We start from the raw sequence: 24,968 nt of genomic DNA, 5'->3' as shown, positions 1-24,968 counted from the left end.
ACATACCAAACATTATCTTCACTAACCTGTCTACCTGGGACTCACTTACAAGGAACTATGAATCTGCACTCCAAGGTCTGTTTGTTCAGCAACACTCCCCAGGACCTTACCATTAAGTGCCTAAGTCCTGCCCTGATTTGCCTGGTGGAGTAGCTGATAGTGAAGGGGACTGTCAGAAATTACAGCAGAATATAGATAGACTGGAGAGTTGGGCAGATAAATGGCAGATGGAGTTCAATCCGGGCAAATGCGAGGTGATGCATTTTGGAAGATCAAATTCAAGGGCGAACTATACAGTAAATGGAAAAGTACTAGGGAAATTGATGAACAGAGAGATCTGGGTGTTCAGGTGCATTGTTCCCTGAAGGTAACAACGCAGGTCAATAGGGTGGTCAAGAAGGCATATGACATGCTTTCCTTCATTGGGCGGGGTATTGAGTACAAGAGTTGGCAGGTCACGTTGCAGTTGTATAGGACTTTGTTTCGGCCACATTTGGAGTACTGTATACAGTTCTTATCGCCACATTACCAAAAGGATGTGGATGCTTTGGAGAGGGTGCAGAGGAGGTTCACCAGGATGTTGCCTGGTATGGAGGGTGCTGGCTATGAAGAGAGTTTGAATAGACCAGGATTATTTTGATTAGAAAGACGGAGATTGAGGTCTACAAAATCATGAGGGGTATAGACAGGGTGGATAGCAAGAAGCTTTTTCCCAGAGTGGGGGACTCCGTTACTAGGGGTCATGAATTCAAAGTGAGAGGAGGAAAGTTTAAGGGAGATATGCGTGGAAAGTTCTTTACAGAGAGGGTGGTGGGCGCCTGGAACACGTTGCCAGCGGAGGTGGTAGACACAGACACGTTAGCGTCTTTCAAGATATATTTGGACAGGTACATGGATGGGCAGGGAGCAAATGGACACAGACCTTTTAGAAAATAGATGACAGGTTAGACAGAGGATCTTGATCTGCGCAGGCTTGGAGGGCCGAAGGGCCTTTTCCTGTGCTGTAGGTTTCTTTGTTTCTTTGTTTCCAAAATGCGGCACCTCATATTTATCTAAATTAAACTGCACCTACCACTCTGTTCCATTGGCCAATCTGATCAAGATTCCATTGAACTCTGAGGTAACCTTCTTTGCCATCCATGATACCTCCAATTTTGGTGTCATCTGCAGACTAATTAAACCATATCTCCTTTGTTCACATCCAAATAATTTAAATAAACAACGAAAAGCAGTGGACCTAGCATCAATTTTTGTTGCACATCTTTGGTCACAGGTCTCCAGCCTGAAAAGCAAACCTCTACCACCTTTGAGCCAGTTCTGTAATGAAATGGCTAGTTCTCCCTGTTTTGCATGTGATCTAATCTTGCCAATCAGCCTATCATGAGAAACCTTGTCAAATGCCTTACTGAAATCTACATAATCATGTCTGCCGCTCTGTCCTTATCAATCCTCTTTGTTACTTCTTCAAAAAGCTCAAATCAAGTTGATGAGACACAATTTCCTACACATAAAGCCATGATCCCTAATCAATCCTTGTCTTTCCAAATACATGTAAATTGTGTCCCTCAGGATTCCCTCTAACAACTTGCCCACCACTGAAAACATGCTCACTGGCCTGTAGTTCTCTGGCTTTTCCTTACAACCTTGCTTACATTGCGGCACCACATTAGCCAACCTCCAGTTTTCTGGCGCCTCACCTGTGCCTTATTGATGTTACAGATAGCTCAGCAAGGGGCCCAGCAATTGCTTCCCTGGCTTCCAAGAAAGCCCTGGGGTACACCTGATCAGGTCCCAGGATTTATCTACCTTTATGCGTTTTTAGATGTCCAGCACAACCTCCTCCGTAATTTGGACATTTTTCAAGATGTTGCTATGTATTTCTCCTTGTTCTCCATCTTCCATATCCTTCTTCACAGCAAAAAGTGATGCAAAAAACTTGCTTAGTATCTCCGTCATCTGCTGTGGTTCCACACATAGGTGGCCATTCTGAAATTTAAAGACACCCTATCCTCTCTGTAGTTATTCATCTGTCCTTAATGTACATGTCGAATCCCTTTGGATCCTCCTTAATCCTATTTGCTGAAGCTATGTCATGTCCCCTTTTTGCCCTCCTGATTTCCCTCTTGAGTATACTCCAACTTTTGTACTGTTCTGGGGAATCACTGGAATTCTGCTATCTCTCCCTGATGTATGCTTCCTTCCTATGCTTGACCAAAACCTCAACTTCTCTAGTTACCCAGCATTCCCTACATCTTCCAGCCTTACCCTTCTCCCTAAAGGGAGCATGCTGTCTCTGGATTCTTGTTATCTCATTCTTGAAGGCTTCCCATTTTCCAGCCATCCCTTGACCTGCAAACGTTCACCTCCAAACAACTTTTGCCTAATACCATCAAAATTGGCCTTTGTCCAATTTAGACCAGATCTAAAAGTTAAAGTTCTATCTTTTACCATCATTGTTTTAAAACTAATAGAATTATGGTCACTGGCCCCAAACTGCTCCCCCACTGACACCTCAGTCACCTGCCCTGCCTTGTTTCCCAAGAGTACATCAAGTTTTGCAACTTCCCTGGTAGGCACATCCACATACCTAATCAGATAATTTTCTTGTACAAACTTAATAAATTCCTCTCCATATAAACCTTAACACAATGGCAGTCTCAGTCTATGTTTGAAAAGTTGAAATCCCCTACCGTGACCACCGTATTATTACAGGTAACTGAGATCTCGTTACAAATTTGTTTCTCAATTTCCCATGGACTATTGGCAAATCAGTAGTACAATCTCGACAAGGTGACCATCCCTTTCTTATTTGTCAGTTCCACCAATTAACGTTTCTGAACGTATTCACAGGAATATTCTCCCTAAATACAGCTGTAATGTTATCCCTAATCAAAAGCGCCACTCCCCCTTCTCTTTTGCAACCCCCTCCCTTTCTATCCTTCCTATAAAATCAATACCCTGGGCCATTAAACTGCCAGTCCTGTCCATGCCTAAGCTACGTCTCTGTAATTGCAATGATATCCCAGTCCCATGTTCCAAACCATGCCCTGAGTTCGCCTGCCTTACCTGTTAGGTCTCTTGTGTTGAAATAAATGCAGTTTAATTTATCAGCCCTACCTTGTTATCTGCTCTGGTCCTGCCCACCCTGATTGTTTGACCTGCTCTGTTTCTCACCTGCACCAGTCTCAGACTTATCTATTTCCTCACTATATCCCTGAGTCCAATTACCCCTCTCTCCTCCACCCCCACCCACCCGTATATTAGTCTCCTTCCAATTCAGGTGCTATCCATCCTTCTTATGCAGGTCACTTCTACACAAGAAGAGATTCCAATGATCCAAAATGAGAATCCTTTTCCTCTACACCAGGTTCTTAGCTATGATGTATCCTCATATTCCTACCCTCTCTAGCTTATGGCATTGGGAGTAATCCAGATATAACTACCCTCGAGGACCTACTTTATAAATTCCAGCCTAACTTCCTATATTCGTTCCTCAGAATCTCAGTCTTTTTTCTTCCTATGCCATTAGTTCCTATGTGTACAGTGACCTCCTGCTGATCCATCTTGCCTTTCAGAATATTCTGCACCCTCTCTGAGATATCCTTGATCTTGGCACCAAGGAGGCAACTCACAATTGTGATGTCTCATTGTTGGCCGCAGAAACCCCTGACCGAGCCCTATATATCAGAGCCAGTCTCTGTACCAGAACCTTGGCTGTCAGTACTACATTCCGCTGAGAGTCTATCATCCCTTACATTTTCCAAAACAGTATACTTGTTTGAGATTGAGATAATCACAGGAGACTCCTACACTCCCTGTGTTCATCTCCTACGTTTCCTGGATGTAACCCTTCTACGTGATAGTATGTGCAGTTTTTCTACCTTGCTGCAAGTGCCGTCCAACACATCTCCTAGCTTCTGTAAATTTTTCATTGTCTCTAACTGCTGCTGCAACATATCCATGTGATCCAATAGGATTTGCAACCAAATACACTTCCTGCAGACATAATTATCCATACCATGGAAACTCCCCCTCATCTCCCACATCTGACAGAAAGTCCACATCAGTATACTGAAGGCCATCTTTGTACCTTGACAATCTACAGACCCGGGAAAATAGCACAGTCTTGCAGAACATGTATGTTCTGTCCCCAAAACTGACCTGAAGCTTCCAGTTGCCTGCCACTTCAACACACCTTATGTTCCCTGGCCAACATTTCTGTCTCAGACCTGCTGAAGGGCTCCAGCAAGACATGGCAACTGGAAGAACAGTATCTGAGTTTCTGCTTCGGGATTCTGCAGCCTTCAAGACTCAGTATCAGGTTCAGTAATTTTAGGGCCTGGACACCTTCTTCCATGTCTTTTACTCATTGTCACACTCTATGCCTAATTAAAACAAGGGCTGCTATTGTCACAGCTAACCCATTTTCACCATTTAATGGTCACTATTAGCAGCTATTCTATCTCCTTGCCTCACCATTATCCATTCCTTTGTCTGTCCAACTCCTGTTCTCTTTGCCTGGACTCCATATCCACCTATTGTTTAACCCGTCCTGCACTCCACCCACATCTCTGGTGTTTTTTTAGAATGAACTTCAATGTCCAGAGATACATGTTTCGAAACAGCAGAGGCAGTCAGACAGCTGTGCAAGTTTATTTTTCCGTTGGCTTCAATTTCCATGTGGTCACTACTTTGTCTCTTCCTCCTTTTTAAAAGTGCTGTTGTTTAGATCTTTTTTTCTCAAAATTTCAAAATCATGCAACAGTAATTACTACTCTTAAAATTTGATGAAATCTGTTTCAACACAGAAAAGGAGCAGTTCTTACAGTTACAATTTTTCCATCCTCTATCTTTATGGAACACAAATGTCTACTCCCCCTCAGTCTTTTAGCATTCATACTCTCACCACTACCTTTCCTGTTGCCTGCTAGCCAGCCCAGATTGCTGCACTCATGCTAAGATGCTGTGGTCAAAATCTAGATACTTCAGGACCAGAGCTACAGGAGGTCTTTCTGCAAGGCGATCTGTAGTTTCTTCAACTGAAAGTGAAGTCGCTTCAATCAGCAATGCTACAGCCACTTGGATAGTGCTGCACAGGAGCACAACAAAATCACAGCGAACATGGGGTACGTGGAATGTTCTTTGTTTCACTCCTCCGGCCCCAACCTTAACTCTTTCTGCAGCATATTGATGACATCATCATTGCTGCTTTCCTCTTTCGTCCAGAATTGGAAACGCTTTGTATTTCACTTCCAATTTTCACCCTGCTGTAACCTTCACCTGGCCCATCCCTTCCTCGACATTTCTGTTTCCATTTCTGGGGATGGGCTGAACACCAATATCCATTATAAACCCACCAACTCCCACATTTACCTTGACAATATATTCTCACACCCTGCTTCCTGTAAAGACTCTATTCCATTCTTCCAGTTCCTCTGTCTGCATTGCATGATGATGCCAACTTTGATAAGGGGGCCTGTGGGAGTTCCAAAATTTTAGGGCCTAAACTCTGCCTGATTGCTATCAACTCCTTTTGTCTGTCCAACTGTCTTTCTCTCTCTTAAGGCTCTATCCTTTTGTTTACTCCTGACCCAACCTACCTCCCTATTTTGTGCATATAAACTGACATTTCCCAGCCACCATCAGTTCTGAGGAAGGATCATTGGCCCTGAAATGCTATCTCTGTTTTTTCCTTCACAGATGCTGCCAGATCTGCTGAGCTTTTCCAGCAACTTTGTTTTTGTTCCTGATTTACAGCATCTGCAGTTCTTTTGGTTTTTACAATATATTGGGACATGTGCTGTGGAAAGAACTTCAGGACTCCTCCCAGAGTGGTTCAAGTGCTAGAACCGTTGTTTTTAGTAGGCTGTTTAGCGTCATTTCATGTGAGGGCATAGTTATTGATGTATGAATGCTGCCTGCATGCACGAGTTTCACACCATTTTCTTGAGCTAAACAGTGAGTGATTAGCTCTTGTTTTGTCTTGTGGTGGTTGAAATGTCAGTACTAGTTTCTAATATAATACAAAAATGTCATGACTAAGGCATAACTGAAATTTATCATGATCCGCTGTTCCTTAACTTGAGGATGATATCTATGCACAGTCAGAAATATCTTGAGGTGGTGGGATCCAGAGATCAGGATTTGTTTCCTTCTCTGTCACTTCTATGCCTCATCGTCAAGACATTGAGACTTGAAACATATTGTAGCGTAATATTCAAGTTGTTGTCATTTTGAATGATTGGTAGTAAGCTCCTTTCTGTCATTAATGCCAATGTTGCCATGATTCGAGGAGAATTTCACAATGTCTTTGTCATATTTTCTTTAGCTTCTAAAACATTGGCAGTTTGAGAATTTGAAAAATAACTGTTTGTGAGGAGACAGTTTCAGCTACCTGGGTGCACTGCCCAGCTCATTGCAGCTGGTTTTACAGGAGCTTTGTTTGAATTTAAAAGCCAGTTCCAGAAGCAAAGACACTAGTGTTTGTTCAACAATTCTCCCATTGAATCCAGATTGCAGTATTTGTGGAAATTTTCCAACAATCTTATGTGTATGATACAGTCCAAGCCACAGTGCAGTATACATGTTGACTTGTAGAAGTCTTTGTTGTCAAAGAAGACTGAGCTGACGCAAGTGAGCCACACAAATGAAGCACTAACTGAAGTCATGTGAGAGAATTGAAGTCATGCCACAAAGCTTTAAACTAGCATTATCATGTTTGCAGGGTCTCACAGCAGCCGTGTTCACTGATGGCTTTTGAGTAAGGTATACTGATGGACAAAGTCGAGAGCAATCCTAAAGGAAAAGAACTGAATTGCGGGAAGGCCAACTACAGCAGAATTCGGCAGGAGCTGGGAAATGTGGATTGGGAGCAGCTGTTTGAGGGTAAATCTACATTTGATATATTGGAGGCTTTTAAAGAGAGGTTGACTAGAGTGCAGGACAGACGTGTCCCTGTGAAAATGAAGGATAGAAAGGGCAAGATTAGGGAACCATGGTTGATAGGTGAAATTGTGAAACTAGCAAAGAGGAAAAAGGAAGCATGCATAAGGTCTAGGTGACTAAAAACAGATGCAGCTTTGGAAGAATATCGGGAAAGTAGGGCAAATCTGAAACGAGGAATTAAGAGGGCCACACGGAGTCATGAAATATCTTTAGCAAACAGAGTTAAGGAAAATCACAAACCCTCGTATTCATTTTACTCATACATGAAAAGCAAGAGGGTAACTAGAGAAACGGATGGCCCGCTCAAGAACAAAGGAGAGAAGTTAAGGGAGGGGTTAGAGAAAATGAGTGAGATTCTTAATGAGTACTTTGCGTCGGTATTCACTGAGGAGAGGGACATGACGGACGTTGAGGTTAGGAATAGATGTTTGATTATTCTATGTCAAGTCGGCATAAGGAGGGGGGAGGTGTTGGGTATTCTAAAAGGCATTAGGGTGGACAAGTCCCCAGGCCCCTATGGGATGTATTCCAGGTTGCTGACGGAAGTGAGAGAGGAAATAGCTGGGGCCTTAACAAGTATCTTTGCAGCATCCTTGAGCATGGGTGAGATCCCGGAGGAAAGGAGAATTGCTAATGTTGACCCCTCATTTAAGAAGTGTAGCAAGGATAGTCTGGGTGATTATAGACCAGTGAGCCTGACGTCAGTGGTGGGGAAGCTGCTGGAGAAGATACTGCGGGATAGGATCTGTTTACATTTGGAAGAAAATGGTCTTATTAGTGTTAGGCAACATGGTTTTGTGCAGGGAAGATCAGATCTTACCAACCTGATAGAATTCTTTGAGGAAGTGACAAAGTTGGTAGATGAGGGAAGGCTGTGGATGTCATATACATGGACTTCAATAAGGCATTTGATAAGGCTCTTCATGGTAGGCTGATGGAGAAAGTGAAGTCACACGGGATCCAGGGTGTACTAGCTAGATGGGTAGAGAACTTGCTGGGCAACAGGAGACAGAGAATTGTAGTGGAAGGGAGTTTCTCAAAATGAGACCTGTGACCAGTGGTGTTCTATAGGGATCCATGTTGGACCACTGTTGTTTGTGATATACATAAATGATCGAGAGGCAGGTATAGATGGGCTGATTAGCAAGTTTGCAGATGACATTAAGATTGGTGGAGTAGCAGATAGTGAAGGGGACTGTCGGAGAATGCAGTAGAATATCGGCAGATTAGAGAGTTGGGCGGAGAAATAGCAGATGGAGTTGAATCCAGGCAAATGCAAGGTGATGCATTTTGGAAGATCTAATTTAAGAGCGAACTATACGGTAAATGGAAAAGCCAATAGACAATAGACAACAGACAGTAGGTGCTGGAGTAGGCCATTCGGCCCTTTGAGCCAGCACCACTATTCATTATGATCATGGCTGATCATCCACAATCAGTGTCCTGTTCCTGCCTTATCCCCATAACCCTTGATTCCACTATCTTTAAGAGCTCTGTCTATCTCTTTCTTGAAAACATCCAGAGAGTTGGCCTCCACTGCCTTCTGGGGCAGAGCATTCCATATATCCACCACTCTCTGGGTGAAGAAATTTTTTCTCCACTCTGTTCTAAATGGCCTACCCCTTATTTTTAAACTGTGTCCTCTGGTCCTGGACTCACCCATCAGCGGAAACATGCTTCCTGCCTCCACAGTGTCTAATCCCTTAATAATCTTATACGTCTCAATCAGATTCCCTCTCATCCTTCTAAACTCTAGTGTATACAAGCCCAGTCGCTCCAATCTTTCAACGTACAATAGTCCCGCCATTCCGGGAATTGACTTTGTGAACCTACGCTGCACTCCCTCAATAGCAAGAATGTCCTTCCTCAAATTGGGAGACCAAAACTGCACACAGTACTCGAGGTGCGGTCTCACCAGGGCCCTGTACAGCTGCAGAAGGACCTCTTTGCTCCTATACTCAATTCCTCTTGTGATGAAGGCCAGCATGCTCTGGGGAAAATTGATGCACAGAGAGATCTGAGTGTTCAGGTCCACTGTACCCTGAAGGTGGCAACGCAGGTCGATAGAGTAGTCAAGAACGCAGACGGCACGCTTTCATTCATCACACTGGGTATTGAGTACAAGAATTGGCATGTCATGCAATAGTTGTACAGGACTTTGGTTCAACCACTTTGGAATACTGTGTACAGTTCTGATTGCCACATTACCAAAAGGATGTGGATGCTTTGGAGAGGGTGCAGAGGAGGTTCACCAGGATGTTGCCTGGTATGGAGGGTGCTACCTATGAAGAGAGGTTGAGTAGATTAGGATTATTTATGTTAGAAAGACGAAGGTTGAGCGGGGACCTGATTTGAGGTCTACAAAATCATGAGAGGTCTAGACAGAGTGGATAGCAAAAAGCTTTTTCCTCAGAGTGGCGGACTCAATTACTAGGGGTCACGATTTGAAGATGAGAGGGGAAAAGTGTAAGGGTGATATGCGAGGAATGTTCTTTATGCAGAGGGTGGTGGGTGCCTGGAATGCATTGCCAGCAGAAGTGGTAGAGGCTGGCATGACAGCATCATTTAAGATATATCTAGACAGATACATGAATGGGCAGGGAGCAGAGGGATACAGATCCTTGGAAAATAGGAATCAGGTTTAGATTGAGGATCTGGATCGGCACAGGCTTGGAGGGCTGTGCTGTAATTTTCTTTGTCTTTGTTCTTTGTATGAGAGTACTCTCTTGAGGAGGCATTGGTTAATCCAACGGTTATGTAGTGTTCTGGGGACTTGTATTGAAATCCCTCCAAGCAGATGGTGGAATTTGAATTCACTTTAAAAAAACATCTGGAATTAGGAGTCAATTTGACCATGGATCCGGTGTCGACTGTCAGAAAAACACGCCTAGTTCGCTAAGGCCCTTTAGGGAGTGAAAGTGCCACATTTACCTGGTCTTTACGTATGACTCCAGTGTATTGTGCTTGACTCTTAAGTGCCCTTTGGACAATTCGGGATGGGCAACAAATGCTGTCCTGGGCAGCAACGCCCTCGTCCTGTGAAAGAACATGTTGAGTTTTTTTTAATTCAAAAGTCTCTCCTTCAACATGTATGGGAGGTGAACTTAACTGTGTTGATGTCACAGAAGTGCAAGTTTTACATTGCAGGAGCCCATTAGGCCCATTATGCCCACCTGCTCTCTAAACAAGCATCACGACTTAATTTTCCTGCCATTTTTTCATAACCCTGCACATTGCCCTTGTAAATGCCTCAATCGGACCTGCCTGTATCACACTTTGCAGCAGTACGTTCCAGACCCTGAGCCGCTTGCTGTGTGAAAGAAAAAAATTCTTACATTACATTTACTTATTTTGCAAAATGCTTTATATTTGTGTCTTTCTTTCTTGACCCTTTTTGAGGTTGACGTGCAAGTTTTGCTTTGTCAGTGTTTACTGACAGGCTGAATATCTTGTTTGTACATTTGAGAGTGGTTTGCATTTTACCTTCAATGTTGGAAAGTGATCATACAGGTTTAAGTCAAAGCAGTAGATGAGAGATTCTTCATGCATGGTTGAGTGAATTAATTTCAAAGTCTTTTGGTAAAAATGTTAACTTCAGATCAGGCAATTTTCTTTTCATGATGGTTTAATGAAGCTTGGTTAAGCTCAGTGGTCAGGTGATTGCTGTGGCAATTCTACGACAGTGCTTTTCCTTTTCAAAACTATTTCAGTCCATGAAAGTTAAAATCATATGATGCAATCTGAAAATCAGTAGTCTTTAATTTAGTCCTTATCATGACACACTAAGGACAGTTGCAGTCCATATCATCATTAAGCAGTTGCAAGATAATAAAGTTTCTTGGATATCCAAGTCTTTGGAGCACAGTCCACAGTTTCTCAAATTATTAAGTCTAATATTTAGGTTGGGTCTGTGAATGCGTGAAGAATTCCTAGTGGCATTTTCACCATTTTTCTTGGTTTTTTGGCAACGCAGACCATATTGGAGATTGGTCTGAAAGTTTAAAATCATACTACAACTTTTCTTCAGCCATAAGAAGTGGGCAATTCAAGAGAATGTGTGTTATGATTTTTTCTGCTATGGATTGCTTGATTTATTTCCATTTTTGAAAATGTTTGCCCTTTGTTGCATTCTTGAATTTAGGAGAGAAATATTTCCTCCCAAGTCAGTAGGATGAGTGCATTTAGTCTTAATGTGAACAAAAACTCATCAGCTTTAAAGATCTTGGCTGGAGATTATCATCAGGCTTTGTTGTCTTTCATCTGTTTGATTGCTTGTTGGAGCTCTCATTTATGGTGGTTTAATCGCAAGGTACAGAGCACTAGAACTGAGACAGTGATCTTTTTCCTTTGGGCTTTTTAGCCTCGATATCTAGGTGTTGGGTAGATGTGCTTCACTGATTGAATAAGTCAAGTTATGTCTCCAGCATACATCAGCTCCTCCAGTCCACCTGATCAAGTGTTGGAGACATCAATTAGCTCTTTAATTTAAACAATTACATAATCCAGTTGCAATCAGTGCTTTTATCTAGAATGCCACCATGTAGTTTTATACCTATCTTCTGGCATAAGAAGTGTGTTGGTTGTAATGAGGCCATGCTGAATACACATTGCCAATTGGAATACGCTAAATGCGTGGAATTTTCCCACCTTTTTCTCCCATAAGTTCTGCTCCAGACATTGAAGTCATGGCCAATCTTGACATTAAAATTCCCAAGTAGAATGAATGTGTCTTCTGTTAGGTTGTCAGCAATGATTTAATTAAGGGCAGAGTAGAACCTTTTGTCAGCATCTTAATTGGAGTCAAATGTTGGGCCACAAGCACTCATGCCTTCTTATGGAATCACCATGTTGTGAGGAGACTTATGCTCTCTGATGATCTCTTGACCTGTTTGATTCTGCTAGAGCTAACCATCATGATAAATGCCAAAGTACAATCTGAAAGAGTTGTCACTAACAGACCAAACGAAGAAAGATTGCACACCTCATCAGCTACAAACGCGAAAGTAGGCTATAGTAGTATGGTGGCCATATGGCCCCTGTTATGACACCTTGCCCAAATCTGATCACACGGGCAATGATGGCACTCTCATATGTTAATAAAATTGTGCTCCATCTTCTATCAGTGAACATTTGCCAAGTCCTGTGGCAATGAAGGATGTGACGTGGGCTGAGAACTGGATATTCCTAGTCATGCAGGGACACTTGTGCCACAAAAGAAGTGTCTTTGGGTAGCAACATCTGTGACTAATCAGCCCTTTTCTGATGCCATCTGTGAAAAGGGCTGTAAAGGTACCTTGGAAGTAGGCTATCCTGCTTTCTGTTCACTGGGGAGCCAGAAAATTGGCGCTGTAAGAGTCAAAATATGTTACACTGAGGTAATGATCTCCCTACTTTTTATACTTGGTGTTTATTTCCAATACCAGTGCTACACAAAATACATCTGTCGCAACCTTTGCAGCCCTGCTTTGCATCCTATTCCTACATAAACTAACCCTGTTACTTTGACTTGCAGGCATCATAACCTTAACAATATACTTGCTACTGTTAGCAATTTATGTATCCGTTTTCTCAGATTTTTGTATTTCATCTGAATTAGCTTGTTAGTTTTCAAGAAACAAGAGACCTCTTTATTTCTCCTACTAAAACAAACCAGCATCAATAGACTAAAGTGAATGAAATATTTGTCCAGTCTATGTTCGCCAGTAATTTGGTACATTATGAGCTATATCTCCCAGTTGGATATTATATTCAGTATTAATACAACACCTCAAATTTCTCTGTACAAATCAATTTTGTACCAAGGAAATAACAGTGGTCCTCGTGCACATCCTTGGAGCAGCTTAAGTAGAGCACACTAGACCATTGTGGATTTGATGATATGTGATGAGGCAGACTTGAGGGAGCTGAAGATGAAGAAACCCCAAGTGGGCAGTGACCATAATGTAATAGAATTCACCCTGCGGTTTCAGACAGAGAACCTTGAATCCTGAATGGTATTACAGTTGAGTAAACCAGAGAGAGGTGAAGGAGGAACTGGACAAAGTTAAATGCAAGAGGAGCTTGCCAGGGAAGCTAGTGCAACAGCAATGGCAAGAGTGTCTGGGGGTAATTCAGGAGGCACAGCAGAAATTTATCCCAAGGAAGAAGAAACATACTGTAGAGAGAGAGGAGACAACCATGGCTGATAAGGGATTCAGGGACAGCATAAAACCAAATGAGAGAAACATACAATGTGGTGAAGATTACTGTCAAGCCAGAGGATTGGGCCGCCTTTAAAAAAATAGCAAAGGATAACTAAAAAGGCAATAAGGAAGAAAAGATGAAATATATGTTAAAAGATAAGAGTGTCAGTTGTGGATATTGGAATGCTGGAATACAAGGCTGGAGATGTAATAATGGGGAGCAAAGAAATGGCGGAACAATTGGATAGGCACTTTGCATCATTCTTTAAGGTGAAAGATGCCAGTAGCATACCCAAACTTCAAGAGAGTCATGAGCAGAAATAAGTACAATGGCCATGACTATGGAGAAGGTGCTAGGGAAGCTAAAAAGTTTGAAGGTGGATAAATTGCCCAAACCAGATGGACTACACTGCAGCGTACTGGAGTAGATAGACGAGGAAATTGTGGAGGCATTGGAGGTGTTCTTTCAGGAATCACCGAGTCAAGGAGGGTCCCAGCAAACTGGAAAATGGCTAATGTAACACTTCTGTTTAAGAAAGGAGAGAGGCAGAAGATTGTAAATTGTAGGCCTGTAAGCCTGACTTCGGTTATTGGTGAGATTTTAGAGTCCATCATTGAGGATAAGACTGTGGAGTACTTAAAAATGTGTGGTAAAATAGGACTGAGTCAGCACGGCTTTTCAAGGGGAGGTTGTGCCTGACAAATCCGTAAGAATTCTTTGAGAAGGTAATGAGTACATTAGACAAAAGACAGCCAGTAGATATAATCTATTTGGATTTCCAGAAAGCCTCCGACAAGGAGTCAAACAGGAGGCTGCTAAATAAGAGCTCATAGTGTTGGGGCAAAGTACTGGCATGGATAGAGTATTTGGTTGACAGGCAGAGAGTGGTCTTTTTCAGGGTGGCAGTCGGTGACTAGTGGAGTTTTGCAGGTGCCAGTGTTGGAACCACAACCACGTACGTTATACATTAACAATATGGACAAAGAAACTGAAGGCCTTGTTCATTGAATCATAGAATCCCCTGCAGGCCATTCAAATCAACAAATTCACACTGACCCTCCAAAGAGCATCCCACCCAGGATTACAGTGTAGGAAATTATGAGGTTATGCACTTTAACAGGAAGAATAGAGGCATAGACAATTTTCAAAATGAGGAATGGTTTCAGAAATCTGAAAGACAAAGGAACTCGGGAGTCTGAGTTGAAGATTTTCCTCAGGTCAACATGCAAGCTCAGTTGGCAGCTCAGGAAGGCAAGTGCACTGTTGCCACTCATTTCAAGAGAGCTCTAATGGATGAACTGCTGAAGCTGTATAAGGCTGTGGTCAGAGCTCATTTGGAATATTGCAAGTAGTTTTGGGCCCCATATTTAAGGGAGGATATACTGATTTTGGAGGAGGTCCAGAGGAGTTTTCCAACAATGATCCGAGGGATGAAGGTGTTGTCATATGAGGAGCAGTTGAGAACTTTGGGTCTGAACTTGATGAAGGATGAGGAGGGATCTGATTGAAACTTGCAGAATACCGAGGACACTGGTTAAAGTGGACATGCAGATGATGCTACCACTAGTAGGAGAGACTAGGATCCAAGGCATAGCCTCAGAGTGAAGGGACAACTTCATAGAATTGAAAGGAGGAGAAATTGCTTCAGCGAGAAAGTCGTGAACCTGTGGATCATATTGCTGCAGAATGGTGTGGAGGCCAAGTAATTGAGTATATCTAAGACAAAGAAAGCAAAGTTTTTGATTAGTATGGGGATCAAATGTTACCGGGAGAAGGCAGAAGAATGAGGCATGTCAGTCAAAATCGAATGGTGGAGCAGACCAGATGAACTGAAGAACTTAATTCTGTTCTTGTATCTTATGGTCTTGTATGATATCACCTCCCACTTCCAGCCAACTCAAGAATATAGGAACAATAGTAGACTGTTCAATCCTTGGAGCCTGTAAATGTCCAAACTTTCCACATTAAATAATATATTACTTTTTCTTTCACTTGTGGGAGCCAGTGAGGAGATTTCAGAAAGTTCAGAATTGACGCATCAATCATCACAAAAGTCTGTCAAACAACAATTCCAAAGGAATTAGTTGATGAGTTAAGTTACGAATAAATAAAAATAGCCCTTGAAAAGAGTAACTAGGGAGAGAATGGGGCCCTTTAGAAATCAACATGGTTGCTTATGTGTGGAACCACAAGAGATGAGGGAGATACTAAATGAGCATTTGCATCAGTGTTTACTGTGGATAAGGATATGGAAAATGGAGAATGTGGGGAAATAAAAATGACATCTTGAAAAATATCCATATCACAGAACAGGAGGTGCTGGACATCATAAAACGCATAAAGATGGATAAATCCCCAGGACCTGATCCAGCGTACCCTAGAACTCTGTTGGAAGCCAGGGAAGTGATTGCTGGGCCCCTTGCAGAGATATTTGTATCATCGATAGTTGCAGGTGAGGTGCCAGAAGACTGGAGGTTGGCTAACGTGGTGCCACTATTTAAGAAAGATGGTAAGGAAAATCCAGGGAACTGTAGACAGTGAACCTGACCTCAATGGTGGGCAGGTTCTTGGAGACAATGCTGAGGGACAGGATTTACCTGTATTTTGGAAAGGCAAGGACTGATTAGGGATAGTCAACATGTCTTTGTGCATGGAAAATCATGTCTCATTAACTTGATTTGAATTTTTTGATGACATAACATAGCGGATTGGTAAGGACAGAGTGGTGGACATGATCTTTGTCGACTTCAGTAAGACATTCAAAAAGATTCCCCTTGGTAGACTGGCTAGCAAAATTAGGTCATATGAAATACAGAGAGAACTAGCCATTTGGATAGAGAGGCTGGTGGTAAAGTGTCGCTTTTCAGATGGGAAGTCTGTGACCAGAGGTGTGCCACAAGGATCGGTGCAGGATCCACTGCTTTTTATCATTTATTTAAACGATTTGGATGTGAACATATGAGGAATGGTTAGTAAGTATACAGATGACACCAAACTTGGAGGTTTAGTGGACAGTGAAAAAGATTATGTCAGAGTACAACGGGACCTTGATCAGGTGGATCAATGGGCTGAGGAGTGACAGACAGAGTTTAATTTAGATAAATGTGAGGTGCTATATTTTGGAAAGACAGATCAGGGCAGAACTTAATGGTGAGGTCCTCTGGAATGTTGATGAACAAAGAGACCTTGGAGCCCAGGTTCATGTTTCTTGAAGGTGGAGTTGCAAGTGGTCAGGATAGTGAAGAAGGCATTTAGAATGTTTGCCTTTATTGGTCAGTGCATTGAGTACAGGAGTTAGGATGTCATGTTGTGGCTGTTAGGCCACTTTTGGAATACTGTGCTCCCTACTATGGGAATGAGGTTGTGAAACTTGAAAGGGTTCAGAAAATATTTACAGGGATGTTGTCAGGGTTGGAGGGTTTGAGCAAAAAGGAGAGGCTGTGGCTATTTTCCCTGGAGCTTTAGAGGTTGAGGGGTGACCTTGTAGAGGTTTATAAAATCGTGAGGGACATGGATAGGATGAATAGACACAGCCCTTTTCCTGGGATGGGGAGTCCAAAACCAGAGCGCATAGGTTTAAAGTGAGAGGGGAAAAAATTTAAAAGGGACCTAACGGACAACCTTTTCATGCAGAGAGTGGTGCGTGTGTGGAATGAGCTGCCAGATGAAGTGGTGAAGGCTTGTACAGTTACAACATTTAAAATAAGAATAAGAAGGGTTTAGAGGGATACAAGACCAAATGCTTGCAGATATCAGGATACCTGGTTGGTGTGGATGAGTTGGACCAAAGGCTTTGTATCTTTTTTCTTCTTTATTCATTCACAGGATGAGGGTATCACGGGCTAGGTCAGCATATATTGCCCATCCCTAATTGCCCAGATGGCAGTTAAGAGTCAGGCACATTGCCGTGGGACTGGAGTCACATGTAGACCAGACCAGGTAAGGATGGCATTTTCCTTCCCTAAAGGACATTAAGTGAACCAGATGGGTTCTGTTCCGACAATCGGCAATAGATTCACAGTCATCACTAGACTCTTAATTCCAGAAATTTATTGAATTCAAATTCCACTATCAGCTGTGGCAGGATTTGAACCCAGGTCTCCAGAACATTAGCTGGGGTCTCTGAATTAACAGTCCAGCAATTATACCATTAGGCAATTGCCTCCCCATGCTGTATGTCTCTATAACTCTATGATTCTAAAAAACATCAAGCAACAGAGCTGACATTCTTTTGTCTTTGCAATTAAGAAGAGCTAGAGAACAATAAAGAGAGAAAGAGAGAGAGAGAGAGAGACAGAACAAGGTCGCCAATATCTGATCATGAAGTGAAAATGTATCTGCTAGGGCCAGGTAAATTTAATAAACAGCAACCCTGTTCCCATCTCTGTTGGTGCAAAGTTTTTGGTGACAGGCAATATATGTTGAAATGATCCTAATATGTAGATGGGTTGGGGGGTAAAATTAGATTTTAGAATGGAGAATTCATTTGCTGGGAGTGGAGGAACACGTGTGATCTTGACAAACTGTATGGATAGTTTATTTCACAGATAGTCTTTGACTCCTCAAAAATCTGCATTGCATTGCTATTGGTTTTCATTTAGTTGAGATCTAGCATCATTTTTTTTTGGTGCGCTGCAAGTAATAGATACACTGATAAGTTTAACTTGTCCAGTTTTTCTGTGTGGAATATGTGACTGCAGTAGCAAGTTTTAATGTGTCAGCAAATTTAAACATATAGTAGGTAGGGTATAGTATAATACTATTGTGTGCACTGTCAGAGGAGTTTTTGTTTACTTAAAAAGGATTAATACTTTTTCACTCCTTTACTGCTTCTTCACTGTCGGCTGATGAATAAACATAATTCCACACAAAACAGTTCTAAATTAGCAGCAGAGGCCTGAGGTTTAAGTTCTGAGTAATTGCCTACAGCTGACTTGACGCTTCCAATAATTTACCTTCTGCCGAGGGCTAACTGTTCCCGCTAGATATAGTTCCCAGCTTCTTTAAAGAAAGACTTGATCATTTCAGTATATTTATTATATTTAGAGGACAGTAGCCCAAGGGAAACACATAGCTGGGAACTTATTAGATCTGGGACTGCTGTTCAAGCTGGTAATATTTTACACGTAGCAAAGAGATCCAGGTGTAGATGAGACGGCATGCTGTGTTTACACTCGGTATGTCTAAATTTGGCTCAAACAACACAGTCAGAAGGGTCACCAGAAGTCGACTGGAGTACTGTCTCTATTTCGGTGTGGTGCAGTTCAGTGTTAATCATTTAGCTTGTTATTCTGCTTATAGAGAACAGTTCCCGTTTTCTTCCGACTGTATAGCAAAAATCCTAAAAAGAGAATCTTTCACTTCTTTGAGGATGAAGCCATTGAATGAGCCTGCTACCCACACTGTTTCTTTTGTGATCTAGTGTCATATAGGCAAGGAGAGAAAGCATATATGCAGCAATTGCAGTCGTGGAGAAATAACTAAAAATGGTAAGATAGAGTTTGTTTTTTGTAGCATGTAGTACTGCCAAGAGCTGTTCCCTTGCATTTAATGTAGTGTATTCAAGGAGTGATTATCTAAATAATTTATTAAACTGCAATTGCAAGCTGGCTACTGCCTGACAAATCATCATTCCAGTTTTTAATTGTGCTAGTCATTTGAAAGCTTTTCTGGCTAAAACATAGAGTTCTTGCCTGAAGCGTTGATAATTTTGCATATTTTTCACTTGGTATCAATAGCTGAAGTCATGGTATCGTTGATCTCCATTTTATTTGGACATGTGGCAGTGTATTTGCATTGTTGATTCTTGAATGGTGTCAGTATGTTGTCATCTGAGAAGCAAAGGGAATCTGGCATCTTGTGAGCTCCAATTATAGTCAAAAATGGAAGGAAATAAATTGGCAAATTGTTTCAGATTTAGGCAGATTACATAAATAACTGGAATTCTGTAGCTCATAGTCTTAAACTAGAATTTGTTAGTGCTTTATTAAAGTACTGTACTCAATCAGAAAATGTAATGCTTATTAATAATCAGTGGGCATGGAAAGTATTATGAGATGTGAAGTTTACGTCAGAGACAATGGGCAGAATTGCTGTACTTTGAGCAGATCACTGCAGTGGACTAGGATTATGCAGTCTTTTGTCAGCTCTTGAACTGCAGTGAGTAGAAGTCTCCATGATCTGTCACTGTATGAATCCTTGTTTTGCTGCTTTTTGAGAGCACCTGTGTGTTTTTACATTCACATACTGAGAATCCTAGCGTCATTGATTTAGGTGTGTGCTTAGAAAGCAGACAGAGAATACAGTAGTTTGTAGTTATGTTCCTGGACGATGAACTCAAAGTTATCCATGCAAAATGGGGTATTAACTTAAGCTAATAAATCTGGAAAAAGAAAATATTAACAGTCTTGGTGGCCACAAAATGAATGGAATCCAATTTGGTTCACAAATATCTTTTAGGAAAGCAAATCCCATACCTGCTGTGGCCTCAGTGTGACTCTAAACATACACCAATGAGGAAGACTTTTGACTGTCTTCTGAAATAACCTTTTGTTGTTTGTCGAGATAGGCAACGAAATGCTGGCCTTGCATACAACACCGATTTCGCATGAGTGAATTTTAAAATTGTGAGATTGAGATCTCAGGCAAATTGGATCCAAAATTGACTTCCAAAAATGAGGCAAAGGGTGATGGCAGAGGAATGTTTTTGTGATTGGAAGCCTGTGACCAGCAGTGTACCATAAGAACCAGTACTGCCTTGCTGTACATTAGTGACTTGGATGCGAATGCAGAAGGTATAATTATTAGGTTTGCAGATGTCGTGAAAATTGTTGGTAATTTTGAGTGTTAAGATGATGGTCTCAGGCCGCAATTTGATATTTATCAGCTGCTAAATTGGGCAGAGCAATGGCAGACGGAATCTAATCTTGAAAAGTGTCAGGTTTTGGGAGGTCTAATAAGGGAGGGATATACACAGTGAATGGAAGTACCGAGGAACAAAAGGATGATGTACAAGTCCATAGATCCTGATTTACAAGTAATTTACATTTGATGTACAAGTACATAGATCTCTGAAGATGTCAACACAGGTAGACAGGCTGGTGAAGAAGGCAAATGGGATGCTTGACTCATTTAGCCAGTATGTAGAATGTAGGTGCAGGGATGTTTTGGTACAACTTTATAAAACTATATTGGTAAGGCCATAGATGGAATACTGTGTGTAATTCTGGTCACCATGCTTTTGGAAGGCCCGTGGTTGCACTGGAGATTTTTCACGTAGAGAATGGTAGAAATATGGACCATACTCTGTTAGAAGATTGTGGAGGCAGGTACTCTCATCACAGTTAAGAAGCATCTGGGTGAGCACTGAAAATGCCGGTCCGTTATATTCTATGGCCCAAATGCAGGAAATAGGATTTATTAGCATTTTTGGTATTTATTGGTCAGCATCGAAATGGTGGGCCAAAAGTCGTGCTTCTACACTGAATCACTTTGTAACTCTGTCCTCATTTACTTTGTGATATTTCTGACTGACCTTTCAAATTCTGCTGACATCCAGAAACATCAGCATTTTCTTTTGACTTAAATAACCCGAGCCATTTTGTGTCAGTGACCACAGCCTCATTAAAAAAACTGAAGTGTTCATTTTGTGTAATAGCTTCGAGAAAATGTTTCATCTCAGTATTAATGTGAAAATAGCCACTAACATGACACTGGAGACACCCTGACCACAATGGTCAAAATTATTTATTGGAGTATTGGTGGGAGCGTTCACCATGGCATTGTGAGACGGTGTGACTACCTGCCTCATAATGTGTGGATTTTCATTGCTTATTCACAATTCATCCTCCATATAAAATGGAGTGCTGCCATCTTTGAAAAAGTAACATAAATAAGAATATATTTCAGAAGTATGATTCTAAATAGAAAACTGCAACTTTGAATACATAGTATGACATTTTAATCACATTTTGTGTCACTATCCGTGAACTCAAAAATGAATTTGAAAGGCCAAATCAAGGAGCTGGAAGCAACCTTGTTGTTTACGAGGAAACCTAAGACTAATTTTGTGACTGTGAGCTGGTGACAGTGACCTTCATCTGCTCATGCGAATCCTGGAGAACACTGGGTGCATTGCCTACATTTTCTGCTTACCTTCAGTTATAGGCTGAGGTTCTTGCTGATCACACTTCTTAGAAAATCAGATCTGGCCACATTTCCTCATGATACTGTCTGCTTGCAGGCCTTTAATGAAAGGGATTATAACCTCCATATTAAAAAAGCTGTAATGAACTCATATTCTTCAGATAACCAAATATTGCAGTAAAAACCGAAAGAACTGCAGATGCTGTAAATCAGAAACAAAAACAGAAATTCCTGGAAAACCTCAGCAAGCCTGTCAGCATCTGTGGAGAGAAATCAGTTAACATTTTGGGCCGCGTGACCCTTCCTCAGAAATGATGTAGTAAACTTAAGATCCAGCCATTTGGTTAGCAAAAGAAAAACTAGAGTCAAAGAATCTTTAGAGATATACAGCATGGAAACAGATCCATCAGTTCAATTCATCCATGCTGACCAGATATCCTAAATAAATTTAGTCACACTTGCCAGCATTTGGCTCATATTCCTCTAAGCCATTTCTATTCATTTACCCATCTAGATACCTTTTAAATGTTTTAATTGTACCAGCTTGCACCACTTCCCCTGGCAGCTCATTCCATACACGCACCACCCTCTGTGTGAAAATGTTACCCCTTAGGTGCCTTTAAATCTTTCTCCTATTACCTTAAACCTATGCCCTTTAGTTTTGGACTCCCCCACTTTGGGGAAAACTCCTTATCTTTTTACCGTATCCATGCTGGGCATGATTTTATAAACCTCTATAAGGTCACTCCATAGCCTCTGACTCTCCAGGGAAAATAGCCCCAGGCTATTCAACTTCTCCCTATAGTTCAGATCCTGCAATCCTGGCAGCATCTTTGTAAATCTTTTCTGAACCCTTTCGAGTTTCAAAACATCCTTCCTATAGCAGGAAGACCAGAACTACACGCGATATTCCAAAACTGGCCATCGACTCCCATACTCAGTGCACTGACTGATAAAAGCAAGCAGACTAAATGCCGCCGTCGCTCTCCTGTCTACCTGCGATTTCACTTCCAACGAACTATGTACATGCATTCCAAAGTCCCTTTGTTTACAACACTCCCCAGGAACTCACCATTAAGTGTATAAGTCCTGCCCTGATCTGCGTTTCCAAAATGCTGCACCTCACGTTTATCAAAATTAAACTCCATCTGCCACTGCACAGCCTACTGGCCCATCTGATCAAGATCGCTTGTACTCTGAACTGCCTTCTTCCCTGTCCACTACACCTTCAAGTTTGGTGTCATCTACAGACTTTCTAACCATACCTCCCTGTGTTCACATACAAGTCATTTATATCATTGACAAAAAGCAGTAGACCCAGCACCAGTCCTTTTTGGCATACTGCTGGCTAAGGCCTCCAGTCTGAAAAGCCACCGATGTCAGACTCATAGGTCTGTAGTTCCCTGGCTTTTCCTTACTATCTTCCTTAAATACTGGCACCATTCTGGCCACTTTCCAGTCTTCCGGCACCTCACCTGTAGCTATTGATGGTATAAATATCTCAACAACGGGCCTAGCAATCACTTCCCACAGAGTTCTGGGGTACACCTAATTGGGTCCTGAGGATTTATCCATCTTTTTGTGTTTTAAGACATTCAGCACCTCAAAGTCTGTAGTATGTCACTATTTATTTCCCTACATTCCCCATATTCCATATCTTGTCCATAGTAAACACTGATGCAAAATACTTGTTTAGTATCTCCTCCATCTCCTGCAGTTCCACATAAAGGTGGCTTTGGTGATCGTTAAGGGGCCCAATTCTTCCCCGAGTGATTCTTTTGTCCTTAACGTATTTGTAGAATCCCTTTGAATTCTCCTTAACCCTATTTGCCAAAGCTATTTCATGTAGCATTTTTTGCACTCCTGATTACCCTCTTAAGTGTACTCCTATTGCATTTATAGTCTTCTCGGGAATCAGTTGAATTCTGAAATGTGCTTCTTTCTTATTCTTGACCAATATCTCAATTTCTCCAGTCATCCAACATTTTCTACACCTACTTGTAGGGCAGCATGATGGCTCAGTGGTTAGCATTGCTGCCTCACAGCACCAGGGACCTGGGTGCGATTCCACCCTTGGGCGACTGTCTGCTTGGAGTTTGCATGTTCTCCCTGTGTCTGCGTGGGTTTCCTCCCACAGTCCAAAGATGTACAGGTTAAGTGAATCAGCTGTGCTAAATTGTTCATAGCATTCAGGGATGTGAGGTTCGGTGTGGGCTTGTTGGGCTGAAGGGCCTATTTCCACACTGTAGGGATTCTATGATTCTACTAGACTTGCACTGCTCCCAAATAGGAGCATACTGTCTCTGGACTCATTGTTATTTTTATTTTTGAGGGCTTCCCATTTTCCAGCTATCCCTTTACCTGCAAACATTCATCTCCAAACAACTTTTGCCTAATACCATCAAAATTGGCCTTTGTCCAATTTAGAACTTTAACTTTTAGATCTGGCCTATCTTTTACCATCACTATTTTAAAACCAATAGAATTATGGTCACTGGCTACCAATGTGCTCTCCCACTGACACCTCTGTCACCTGCCCTGCCTTATTTCTCAAGAGTATGTCAAGTTTTACAACTTCTCTAGTAGGCACATTCACATATTGAATCAGAAAATTTTCTTGTACACACTTAATAAGTTCCTCTCCATACAAGCCGTTAACACAATGGCTGTCCCAGTCATGTTTGGAAAGTTGAAATCCCCTACCATAACCACCATATTATTCTTATGGATAACTGAGATCTCGTTACAGATTTGTTTCTCAATTTCCTGTGGTCTATTGGGAATGTTTACAGCACAATCCCAATAAGATGAACATGCCTTTCTTTCTTCTCAGTTCCACCAAACAATGTCCTTGGATGTATTCCCAAAAATATCCTCCCTAAATACAGCTGTACTGTTATTCCTAATCAAAAACACCACTCCTACGCCTCTCTTGGCTCCCTTTCCATCTTTCCTATAGCGTCTGAACCCTGGACCATTAAACTGCCAGTCCTGTCCATCCCTGAGCCACCTCTCTGTAATTGCTATGATATCCTAGTCCCATTTTCCCAACTATGCCCTGACTTCATTGCTTTACCTTTTAGGCCTCTTGTATTGAAATAAATTCAGTTAATTTATCAGACCTACTTCATTCTCTTTGTTCCTGCCTGCCCTGACTTTTTGACTTGCTCATTTTCTGAACTGCGCCAGTCTCAGACTGATCTCTTTTGTCACTATCTCCCTGGGATCCCCACCATCATCAATTAGTTTAAATCATCCTGAGGAGCTCCTGCAAATCTCCTGAACAGTACGTTAGCCCCCTTCCAATTCAGATGCAATCCATTCTTCCTTTACAGGTCATTTCTACCCCAGAAGAGATTCCGACGATCCAAAAATATGAATCCTTCTCCCCGTACCAGCTCCTTGGCTACATACTCATCAGCTCTGTTGTCCTATTTCTACCCTGTGGCATTGGGAATAATCCAGACATTACTATCCTCGTAGACCTACCTTTTGAACTCTAGTCTAACTTCCTAAATTCTGTCTGCAGAATTCCATACTTTTCTCTTCCTGTGTCGTTAGTCCGAATACGTACAACGAGCTACTGCAGGTCCTTCTCCCCTTTGAGAATATCCCGTATCCTCTCCAAGTTTTCTTTGATGTTGGCTCTAGGAAGGCAACGCATAATTCTGATGTTTCGCTGTTGGCTGCAGAAT

The 24,968-nt window shown here is 41.8% G+C and overlaps 1 protein-coding gene across 9 annotated transcripts in view; it reads left to right on the top strand.

Annotated features, from left to right (window-relative positions):
* Positions 1 to 24,968, top strand: part of phactr1 (phosphatase and actin regulator 1) — a 537,086-nt gene that overhangs the window by 205,380 nt on the left and 306,738 nt on the right. For 3 of the 9 annotated variants that reach the window (XM_059653707.1, XM_048521339.2, XM_059653711.1), the window contains one exon: positions 6,725 to 6,885. The exons of the other annotated variants lie outside the window; for them this stretch is intronic. In XM_059653707.1, the coding sequence (XP_059509690.1) occupies positions 6,774 to 6,885 (112 nt within the window). In that variant the 5' untranslated portion in view covers positions 6,725 to 6,773. The remainder of the gene's footprint in view (positions 1 to 6,724; positions 6,886 to 24,968) is intronic. 9 annotated transcript variants of the gene reach the window in all.

Source organism: Stegostoma tigrinum, chromosome 2 (assembly GCF_030684315.1).
Source record: "Stegostoma tigrinum isolate sSteTig4 chromosome 2, sSteTig4.hap1, whole genome shotgun sequence".
In the NCBI taxonomy this organism is placed as follows: domain Eukaryota; kingdom Metazoa; phylum Chordata; class Chondrichthyes; order Orectolobiformes; family Stegostomatidae; genus Stegostoma; species Stegostoma tigrinum.
Note: the sequence above shows the minus strand (reverse complement) of the source record. Positions and strands in the feature narration are given on the sequence as shown.